Source organism: Belonocnema kinseyi, chromosome 6 (assembly GCF_010883055.1).
Source record: "Belonocnema kinseyi isolate 2016_QV_RU_SX_M_011 chromosome 6, B_treatae_v1, whole genome shotgun sequence".
In the NCBI taxonomy this organism is placed as follows: Eukaryota; Metazoa; Arthropoda; class Insecta; order Hymenoptera; family Cynipidae; genus Belonocnema; species Belonocnema kinseyi.
In genome coordinates this window covers 91068724-91080946 of record NC_046662.1, presented here as the reverse complement: position 1 = coordinate 91080946, position 12223 = coordinate 91068724, and the positions used below count along the sequence as shown (strand labels likewise).

General features: G+C 31.9%; 1 protein-coding gene across 2 annotated transcripts in view; it reads left to right on the top strand.

Annotated features, from left to right (window-relative positions):
- LOC117174134 (neo-calmodulin-like) overlaps window positions 1-12223 on the top strand; it is a 338301-nt gene that overhangs the window by 255040 nt on the left and 71038 nt on the right. For both annotated transcript variants that reach the window (XM_033362928.1, XM_033362929.1), the window contains one exon: window positions 10745-10990. In XM_033362928.1, coding sequence (XP_033218819.1) covers window positions 10745-10990 — 246 coding nt within the window. The remainder of the gene's footprint in view (window positions 1-10744; window positions 10991-12223) is intronic.

Below are 12223 nucleotides of genomic sequence, written 5' to 3'. Positions count from 1 at the left end.
TACTTCAAAACCAGGCATTAAACTTTAAATCAAGCTTTGTCTTTGAAAGATTCAATTTATTTTTAAATTTATCACTAAAAAGTTTTAATTTTCCCATGCTCCAGTTTTCAAATTTCTATTCTTAATATATTAAATTTTTATTGGTTTGAAAATGTCTCATTTTTGGAATTTTAATTTTATGGCATTCAATTTTAAGATTCTGTAATTATAAATAAATATTGTCTATTTCCAAAATTTTGCCTATTCTGAAACAAAGTTGAACTGGAACATTTATTCAACCAAGAAAAGTTCAATATATTTTCTTTGAATTTCAAACGCTTTCGTCAACTAATTGAAAATTTTAACTGTTTATAGGTATTCTTCTTCAAAAAGATTGCCTAAAATTAAAAATTACATTGAAAGCTTAAGCTTTTGAAGTAGGTTGAATAAATTTCCTCTAATGGTCCATGAAATGTGCAGAAGCTTATGATTTATGAAAAGCGAAAGTATCGTTCTCAATTCGGATGTTGCCAATTTGAATATCTCTGTAGTCTTTAATATCTATTTAGTGCGAAAAGATAGGTCCATCCTTGTATGAAGTTACAGTAAAACGACTGACAGATAATACCGATCAATCAGAAAGGTGATAAACTTGACATTTGTTATTGGCTTTACGAGAATACGAAGTGAAAATATAACCCTGATAAGTCTTCTTCCAGAAACCCATTTAACTCACAAATTGTTCTTTTTCAAAAACAATTAGTTTTATGGGCATTTTAAGAAGATATAAATATATTTTACGTCCCAATTACAACTCTTTACGCAATAGTACCTTTTATTTGCCATACAAATTACTTAAAAAGATTCTCTCATCATAGAAACATTTTCTATCGCTTTCTTTTAGCCTTGCATGACGCGTCTCAGAAATAAATATCACTGACAGAATGTTTTCTTATGTCAAAGTTTCTTAATTGTTTATGTCTTTCTCGTCGTGGTGAAATATATTTCTGAATATTAGGATGAACGTCTGCTAATGTTGTTTTAAAGGATTTTATGTCTCGTGACAGTTTCCATCTTGCGGAGACGTTTTCTCTTCTTACAATCTCTATTAGAGTTCCATTAAAACCCACGATTCAGTATAACGAGCAAAGTCATCAAAGCGACAAATTTTTTTACTGTTTCTGAAAAAATTCTTTATTCGGATTATGATATACAAAAATCTATGAAGCACTTGCTTTTCATCCTCGTAAAAAATTTACTAATTTAGCTAGAAGTTATCGAATGCAACATTCTTTATTTCAATTATTCCAACTTTTTCTTCCAAACTTTCGAGAAATTTAGATAAAAATTAGAGGAAAATAGTTGTCATTTAGGAACTATGAACTGCTTAAGCCAAACCACGAGAAATAAAAGTTTTAGTGGGATCCTATTATGATATCCTCTATTAGAGGCTGTTAATAATTTATGTAAAGTTTTGTTCCGAACTTTTGAAACACGCACTCCTCTTTGTGAGAGTTTGTAAGTTTTGACTCCCTCTTCGCTATATTACACACTTTTAACTAAAACAGATGAAATTTCCATCAAAATAGAAAAAATGTTTAATGAAAACATAAACCGTATTTTTAACCAAATAGTTAAATTTGCAAATAACAGGATTACTATTCTACCAAAAAGGATGAATTTTCAACAAATTTCATCAATTTTCTACCACGAATTTATAAACTAAAGAAGATGCGATTTTTACAGAGAGGTTAAATTTTCTACTGAAGGTTTGAATTTTGAACAAAAGAGTTGATTTTCAACCAAGCAATTCAATTTTCAAACAAAGATATAATATTTAAAAGAAAACTATAAATCTTTAGCAAAAAAAATGAATTTTGAAGAAAGGAGTTTAATTTTCAACTAATGAGGCTTCAATCAGAAAGAGTTGAATTAATAACAAAAACTTGACTTTTCAACAAATTAATTAATTGAGAACTAAATCAGATTAACTGCCAAACAAACAGTTACATTTTTAAACTAAAAAAAATTATTATATTGATATATTCAACCGAAGACATGAATCTTCAACTAAAATGATGCATCTTTAACTAAAAAATTGTTGTGTTTTCGACCAAATAGTTGAGTTTTTACCAAATTGTCGAATTTTCGAGCACAAACTATTTGAATGAAATTGTTGAAGTTTCAACTCGAGAAGACCAATTTTTTTCAATCAGTTGAATTTTGCACCAAAAAATGATGACTGTGAAGCTTGTTAATACTTTTGTCTGTACAAATTTTGATAAAATTAAAATGGTACTTAAGTACCGTTTTACCTCATACCCAGTAATTAGAAGAACTTTATTCGGAATCATAATGGGATCTCTATGGGACTTTTTGTTTTACTTAAGAGACAATAGCATGACAAAATGAAATTTGATCTTATTGAAAATATTATTGTTGTTTCAAGAATGTAAACATCACAAATTTGTGTAAATTTAAGACTGAGTCACGCTAAGCGCGAACAGATCCGCCCACACTGACGACTTTCAAAGCAGTTGATGGACCGGTGACAGTAATTATCAGATATGAAGAGGTGTTGCAATATCTATTTTAAAGCATTTCTAAATCTGAAGTATTCCATTTTCAAGGCTTTGATATTTTTCTGTTTTGATTAGTTAAAGGATTAGTTACTTTTTTTTTGTCATTTATATCTGAAATCGTGCCTTCCCGAAATTCTTCAATTTGAAATAAAATTGTTCAATTTTGAACGCTTTAAACTGAAAATGATACATTTTCAACCGCTTCATAATAAAATTGTCCAATTTTCAAAATCTTTGCAAGTCATTTTTGAATTTTGAGAGCTGCTGATTAAAAACATCTAAACTTTAAATGCCTTTTTATAAATGATAAAAAGTTTATTTCTTTTACAGCCGATTTAATCCAATATAAAATTGTTTGATTTGGAAAGTTTTCAATTCAAAATCATCCAATACATATATGCTGTTTTTTAAATTTCAAACACTTTTAATTCAAAATTATTATTTATTCTTTCTAGACAATTTTAAACCCTAATATTGAACAATTAGTTAAATGATAGGTTTTTAGATTGTTTATATTTTTAATGCTAGAGAATTAAAATTCGGATACGTAAATGGCCACTCTGCGCGCGTACATTTACGTTCACTGTTATAAACGATCAGATATTTAAAAATTGTTAAATCTTGAAATGAAAAATTGTTTTATTGTTCACGCTGAAAATTCCTATTTCGGTAGTATTATAAACTGTCGGGAATTATTCTGTGTTATGTATGTTACTTAAATAAAACAAAACTAAATCGAAGCTGAATAATCTTTATTATATAAAAATTTTCAGAAATGCATTTAGAATTGACGAATGGAATCAACATTCTGATATTAAAATGTCATTTGATGTGTTTGTGAAAAGCAAATCAAAATGTGAAGTCTTTGATTTATACGAAACCCCGGGTAGAAAGAAATCGAGAAAGACATTAAGATCGGGCGCCAGCGGATGTTCCTTGACTCCGGAATAATTTTTCCATGTTCCATGGGGAAAAGTTCTAGGATATATCGCGGAAGAAACTTGCATCGGCGATGGCCCACTTTTCGTCGTTGCCAATGCTGTCTGGTAAACAACTTTATTTTAAAATTCTCTATTCACATTGTCTTTATTCCATCGAGTAAGCAAGCATTGTTAGAAATCTACACAAAAGGTTCTCTCTAGATATGTAATACATATGACTATATTTATACTTAAAATCAACAGTGATTAAGAAATTTAAAAAGAAAGACAAAAAGTCTTTCTCTTTTATCGTTGAATACAAGTGATTAACAAAATAAATTTTTATGCAAATACAAGACCTTATTAAACATAACTTTAAATTTGAAGAAAGAAACTTTTTAAGAAGGTTGAATAGTTTTTTTCAGAAACCTTCACCAAACAATTACCTTTCGTCACGTGGTAAAAAAATTCTTTTTCCCAGAAAAGTAATATAAAATTTTAAAAAGTTTTAGTTAAGTTTTAAAGTTGGAATAAGAATTAGAATGAGCTTTGTTCCGTAGACGGTTCTCGTTAACTTCTTGAACCCGAACCAAAAATCTAGATTTATTTCTGATCGACAAACTGACACCTGCACGTTTCCCAAAACTTTTAGAATTGAAATAAACTTGAGGAAGTTTTCACGATATATTTAAAACTTCATCAAAGATTCATAAAGGTTTGAAAGGAATTTGTATAATGCAAGAGCATTATACGATTAGTTATGTCGAGAGGAAAACAATCACAATAAATCCCAAGGCTTCAAATTTTAAACCAAAAGTGGATTCAGTGGCTGACTGGGTGAATAATTATTTCTAAATAACAGTTTTGTACAATTAAAGGATTTAATTGTTAATAAAACTTGCTTTAGAAAATAAAAAGGACACAAAAATAAACCTATAATTTAATTGCTTCATTTTAGAAATATGATACGCCGCACGTATAGCAAGGTACAAAGCCGTCAAAGCGCCGACTTTTCAAAATCGTTTTCTATCAAAATAAAATGATCTCATGAATGAGACGCTCAAACTTTTTGCCTCTTCATCCTTTAATTTAATACATTCAATAATTTCAAATATTTCTTCACTTTAATGCTGAATATTTTGAACAGCAGGATATCGGTTAAGAAGCAAAACTAGATAAGAAAGATAATAATTAATTTTTGAAAATAATTGGATTTGATTTATTTATAGTGAGTATTTTCTTAATAATTACAATTTTATGCAATGTCTTTATAGTATTAATTTATAAAAATGGTATTTTAAATCCTTTCGTTTGCACAATAATATGTTGCAACGCTTAAAGTTTCTCGAAATAATTTTGAACTACAGTGAAACTCTTCTATAGCGCTGATTTTGGGGCTGACGATGGATGGGAAGTAACTCATTATAGTCCGCTCCATTTTTGTTTGTTCACGCCTATGTGCTATTGGGCTATTGTAGGGTTTCACTGTATTCATAGTCTGATAAACGCAGATAATCAATACATTTATGACGCTTCCTATAATGAAAAGAATTCTGTTATATGCAAGAGAATACAATTATTTTTTGCATAGATACGAATCCTGGAACGAACAAACAAATTAATCCTCACAAAAATATGATTTGCTTTGGAAGTATAATTGGGAATTCATTTACGATGATATGTGTTGACGATGAAATAACTTATAGAGTGCAATGTGTATCAAAATTTGATAATATTTTGGAAATTGAAATTAATTTTTATGCTACTATAAGTGTTGTACACGGGAAAAATGTGTAGTTCCAAAAGAAAAATTCTGTTAATTAAAATCACTAGAACTGAAATATATTTTATGAAAGTAATTTTTATTATTAAAACATATATTTGTAAGATCGCTTTCAGAATATTCATGTATTTGAATAAGCCAAGTGTCCTTATGATCTTTATATGTCATCCAAAATCGAAACTTTACGTACAATTTTTTGGTTAGTATAGAATACGGTAAAGTGAAATAATTTGAATAAAATTAAAAATAATTTAGAATTTTTGTAACTAGTTCTGTTATTAATTCAAAATATTTTAATTTAAAACCCCCCTTATAATCGGTTGCTTTGTAACGTAACCTGTTCAATTAATTATAAACTTTGACCCTCTCTCAAAATTATTTCTATTTTATTAGCGCCATATTCAGTTCACAGACCAATAGAAAATGTATAATGAACTATTTTCTAATGTGTGCTTGATGCTCTTAAAACATATCTCAAAATGTAAAATTTTCATTACTGATACTTCAATTTAGGTGTATTATAGACAACAAGAATTTTAAATAAAAAAATTTGTCCGTTTCGCTGGCACAATCTCGTCGCGCGCTACATGCGTGACTCTCTTCACTCGCAAGTTTGAGCGCGCTTAGGTAACGCGTTTGTCGAATCTCGCGCTTCGCGCTCGATAGTGGGATACCTCGCGCTCGAATATTTATTCGTTGCATTTGGAATCCTTGAAAGAAACTTTATCAAGAAGATCTCTTTTAGATCGCAATATTACTATGCGTCTTCATAATCTGAATTGTCCTATTTAACGGAGTATAGTAAGGGTCCATATTATGTCAAGTGCGGCAAGTCTCTCTACGGCGAGTCACACCTGCAGCATGTCACATCTGCAGCATGTCACATCTGTGGCATGTCACGTCTACGACATGTCACATCTGTGGCATGTCACGTCTACGACATATCTAATCTGCGGCATGTCACAGCTGCGGCATCTCTACCCAGCGGCTTCTTTCCCGCGCGGCATTCCTCACTGTAAAAATGACTGAAATGCGGCAAGTCTACCTGAACTAATTGTCTGCCCGGTGGCATCTCTCCTCAAGAAAAAATTTTTGGGTTTATATTAAAATATTAAAACTGCAGCAAGCCTCCCGGGACTAACTGTCACATCTGAGGCATCTCCTACCTGCGAAAAGTCTCCCCAGTAATGTCTCTTATCCGCGGAAAAATGCTCAAGACCACATCAAAGTGGCAAAACTCCGGCAAGTCTCTGAGGATTGATTGTCACCTCTGCGGCATCTCTCGCCAGCGACACCTCTCTTCCAACGAAAATTGTTAAGCACTTTCAAAGATGGCAAAACTCCAGCAAGTCTCCGCAGAGGCATCTCTCTCCCAAGACAATTCTTAAAGTATTTGCAAAGATGACAAAACTGCGACAAGTCTCTGCAGAGACATCTCGCTTCTATGAAAATTTTTTACTACTTCCAGAGATGGTAAACTGCGGCCAGTCTCCCAAGCGGCACCTCTACGACAAGAAAATTTTGTAAGGACTACTAAAACTGGAAAAGTGCGGCAAGTCTCCGCAGAGGCATCCTTCTCCCAAATAAATCTGTTAAGTACTTCCATAGATGGCAAAACTGCGGCAAGTCTCTCCAGTGGCATCTCTCCCTCAAGAAACATTGAGAGAGATACCTCTGGGGAGACTTGCCGCAGTTTGACATCTTTGGAAGTAATTTAAAAATTGTCTTGGGAGAGAGATGCCTATTGGGATGCTTGCCGCAGTTTTTCCGTCTTTGGAAGTGCATATAAAATTTTCTTGGGAGAGAAATGCATTTGGGGAGACTTGCCGCAGTTTTGCCATCTTTGGAAGTGCATATAAAATTTTCTTGTGAGAGAGATGCCGCTAGGGAGACTTGCCGCAATTTTGCAATCTTTGGAAGTACTGAAAAAATTGTCTTCGGAGATAGATGCCTCTGAGGAGACTTGCGGCAGTTGTTCCATCTTTGGAAGTACTTAAAATCATGTCTTGAGAGAGAGATGCCACTGGGGAGACTTGCCGCAGTTTTGACATCTTCAGAAGAGCTTAAAAATAATTTCCTTGGGAGAGAGATGCTGCTGGGGAGACTTGCCGCAGTGTTTCCATCTCTAGAAGTACTAAAAAATTTTCTTGGGAGAGAGATGTCTCTCGGGAGACTTGTCGCAGTTGTGCCATCTTTGAAAATGCTTAACAATTTTCGTTGGGAGAGAGGTGCCGCTGGGGAAGCTTGCTACTGATGAGAGATGCCGCAAATGTGACAATTAATCATGAGAGACTTGCCGCAGTTTTACCAGTTTCATGTGGATTGCAACATTTTTCCCGAATGAGAGATGCCACTGCAGATGTGACAATTAGTCCCGGGAGGCTTAGTGCAGTTTTAATATTTTCATATGAACCCGAAAATTTTTTCCGGAAGAGTGATGCCACCAGGAAGACAATTAGTCCAGGTAGAGTTGCCTCACTTCAGTCATTTTTACAGTGAGAAATGCCGCGCGGGAGTATAAGTCGAAAAAAGCAAAAAAAAAAAAGGATATTGCGGGGTCGAAAATATTAACACGTGGAAGTTAAATAAGTAAAAATACAGCTATATTTTATATATACATATTCTGTGTTTCGTTCGCGCAAGTGTAATTGTCCGCGCTATATTTTCAAGTTATAAGTATAAAAACTTAGAGCTCGGGGGGGGGGCGATCGCCCCGATCGCCCCCCTCTGGATCCGCCAATGGACATGCCGCAAAAGAGACATGCCGCAGATGTGACATGCCTCAGATGTGAAATGCTTAAGGTCTCTTCTGCAGGCTTTAAGGTACACATTCTCATCGTGACACTTGCGCTGTCTCAAAAAATTTCAAAATGCGCTTACTTTTTTAATTTTCATCAAAAATGACTGATTAACGAACTCGGCTTTAAGGTACACATTCTCATCGTGACACTTGCGCTGTGCGCTCGATTTCCGACAAATATTTGCAAACAGGTTTTGTTAAATCTTTTTTTTTCTCGTAACTTTGTTCGTTTTTCCACACATTTTTATTTATTTATTTTTTATTTTTAATGTTATTTTTCACGAGTAAAACGAAAAGTACGCGTCCTATCAAGAAGTGATTCTTAACGAAATTTTAGAACTTTTTTGGCATAACAATTTTGGTTAATTCTTCTTTTTTCTTATCCTATATAGCTTGACCACAAGATGGAATTTTTTATTCTTCATTATTTTTTGTGCAATCAAAATTTGAATTTTCGATATTTTCAAGGAAATCCAAAAATTTGTTATGATAATCTTGTAGGGCTTTCAAAAGTAATGTTCTTATTTTCTTGACTTTTTTCATATCGTGCATTGTTTGGCTAAGAATTTTGATTTTCAGTCGATTTAAAAAAGATGGAAAATTCTATAACTGTGAGAATTTTCATTTTATCGAAAATTCATTAGGATGAATTGTTTGGTCTTTTTTAATACTATAATTATCCGTAAATAGAATTTTCAAATTCAGAAAAAAGTGGTCTCAAAAAATTTCAAAATGCGCTTACTTTTTTAATTTTCATCAAAAAATGACTGATTAATGAACTCGTTTTTTCTTTTAGGACCTTAGAAAAGTTTGCCAAAGATGGATTTTATCAGCTCATTTTTTCAAAGTTATCGTGTTTACGGACGGACGGCCGGACAGACAGACGGCATCATAAAAACTAGATTTTCAAATTCAGGGGGTCTCGAAACTGTGGTATCAAATTTCGGACAATTCTAATACTTTCTTAATCATAAATAATGAGATTGTAAAAATATACATAAGAGCGGGGTGAAACAATTCGACAAAGAGTATCAGGATACCTTCTATTTTTAAACTTTAGGAAGACTTCTTTGTTGTTTTCCATTGATGTAACATCCATCGACGTAACCTTACTTTTGGCTTTTCTTGAAACCCAATAATAAATTATTATCCTTTATAAAAAGGTTTACAAAAAAGCGAATGAAAAGTAATTTCTTTAGATAAATAACTTAATAATAAGCCTTATTTAGAGGTTTTTGATAAATGCAAGATGTGAAAATGCTTATTCATAAGTGCTACACATCAATTTTTTAGCGTGAATACTTTCATAGACTCTTTTTTTACAACCACTAAATCTAACAATAAATTCTGCTGCGAATCCATTTTTTTAATCATCAAAAAAAATATTTTGTTTATAACAATATTTGTAGCTAGACCAAGGATAAATGTTACGGAATTAGCTGTACAATTTTTTTATGTATTATTAGTTGTTTTGTTTATTTTTTATCATGTAATATTTTATATTACATACGTCCTTGAAATCTTTGTAATTCTTTGAAATACTATGGCTTCTTTTATAAATTTTATAAATTTCTAAAAATATTTATGACACCATGTAAAGTTTCCTTTAAATCTTTTACATTACGTAGATGTCGTATATAATCTCGTGGAATCCCTTTTAAAAAGTTGAGCTTCCTGTATCTCCATTCAAATCCTCTAAAAACTCTTAAAAACGGTTAAAATCCTTCAAATTCCGTACAATTTCACAGAATATTACGGGATCTCTTGAAATATTTAACATTCTGTTAAAATTATTTGTAATATTGAAAATCCGTAGAAATATTTTTCAATCTGTTAAAATCCTTTAAAATCATTTAAAAGCTATCAAAATAACTCAAAAGATCTAAAAATTCTTCATAATATTGGGAAATCCTTTCATATTCCATTAGATCTGTTGAAATCCTATGAAATCTTCTAAAATCCATGAATATACTTTTAAACCAATTGAAATCTTCGAAAGTCCTATGACATCCCATGAAATATTTAAAACCTCCTTATATATCTTATAAGGTTTTAAAATTCCTTAAAATCCTTTAAAATCTTATAAAATCTCAATAATGTCCTGAGATCCTTCAAAGTTTGTAAAAATATATTCGTTCTTAATTCCGGAATCCCTAAAATTCAGTTGAAATTATTCGCTATCTCTTGAAATATCATAAAGTCTCTTGAAATCAGATCGAAGTCCTTTTGGAGTCCCTCTAAATATTATATAAAATCCTTTGAAAAATCGAGATTCTCTCTGAAATTGTACGAGGTAATTTCTTCAAACTCTTAAAATCTGTGACAATCATTTGAAATCTATTAAACCTCACGTAGTCCTTTGAACTCGTTTATAGTAAAAATAAATTAAAATATTGTGTATTAAATATAACATCTTACCTAAGATAGTGAAGAAGTTACAGAGGTCTTACGAATCGTTACATTAGAGAGAAGGGGGTCTAAAATTTCAAAAATCATCCTGACGTAACTGATGGATGTTGCCTAAATCTGTAGGGAAAAATCGAGTAAATGTTAATAAATTTAATATCGAAAATGTAACTTAGCGCATATTTTTTATATACATGTAAGCAACAAAAATATATACGTGGTAACATTTTTTGAAGATCATTAAATAATGAACACGTGTTTCATTTTTGTGCAGGCTCGCAACAAATCGGCTGATGGCGTAGGTCACGTGAATCAAAAGGGCTCTGCGGGACAGAAAGCACCATTAGCTGGAGGCCAAAAGGTAGCACCGGGTGCTAAAGGAGCTGCGAAACCAGCTCAAAAACCTTCTGCTCAAAAAGGTCAAGTCAAGGTCACACCAAAAGCAGCTTCAGTTAAAACTGGGAAGAATAAGAAAAAGGGACACAAGCAACAATATGACCTTCTCGTCACGATCAATCTGGTGAGTTTGAAATAGTAAATCATGCATACGATGTATTTACAACTGATGCATGATTTGATAAGTTTTTCTTACATAGGCGTGATTTCTGCTTATATATAAGAATTTTGGAAACTTTATTTTTATTTTAATATGAATTTAGAAAGCTTTGAAAAATAAAAAAATTGGGAAATGGTAAATTTATCAAGTAAAGTTGTTTTTCAAATTGCAGATTATTTTGTGAATTTATAAAGGATCCCGCACTAAATGTATAGAAAATAGGTTCTTGTCAAAATGTTCAATTATAAAGTTGTGTTGTAATTTGGAATCTGCGAATCAATAATTCGAAACAAATTATCAGAAAAATGAACAGTTTTTACTTAAAAAATTAACAAGCTACCAATTTTTACATGTATTCTGATAAAGAAAATTTGATTCTAATTCAAATGCTATCCATCTCAGAATTTTTTTGCTGGATTAGGCTGAATGCCTCATATTTTTAGAGCAGATTCACTAAAACAAAAATTTGTATTTATAAACTGAACAGTTTCCTGATTTTATGTGTACAGGATGTTGAATAAAATATTGAAATAAAAAAATCAAATAGAAATAAGTGCAGAAAGCATCCCCTACCAGAAAGAGTGCTGCAATTTAGTTGAAGGATTATTTTAACATCCCTTAAAGAGACAAGTAAGAAAATCGGCTTTTCGTATAAAAAACAAATCATGGAAGATTTTTCGATTAAATTACACAGGCTGACAAAGAAAAAAACGTAGAAAGTCGACCATATCTACCCGAAAGTTTTTGATGCACTGAATCCAAATCTGGCCACAGAAATGTTCCATCACCCTAGGTTTCCGAGATATCCTAACCTAAAAGTGCGAAAAACACGAGTTTTCGCTATATTTGAGAATTTTTTTCAAAGTGAATAAATGTTTTTCTAAAAACCAATAACGGTATTGGAAACTACTACTCATACACTTCAAAACCCTATTTTCTTTTTCGTGATATCTTTATTTTTGACGGAGATATCATTCATTGAAGTTTATTGCTTTATGATCGTGCAATAGCAATAAACTTCAATGAATGAAAATTTATCTCAAATATAGCGAAAAACCGTATTTTTCGCACTTTTAGGTTAGGATATCTCAGAACCCTAGGGTGATGGAACATTTCTAAGGCCAGATTTGGATTCAATGCACCACAAACCTTCGGGTAGGTATGGCCGTCTTTCTAAGTTTTTCCGGTTTTGAAATT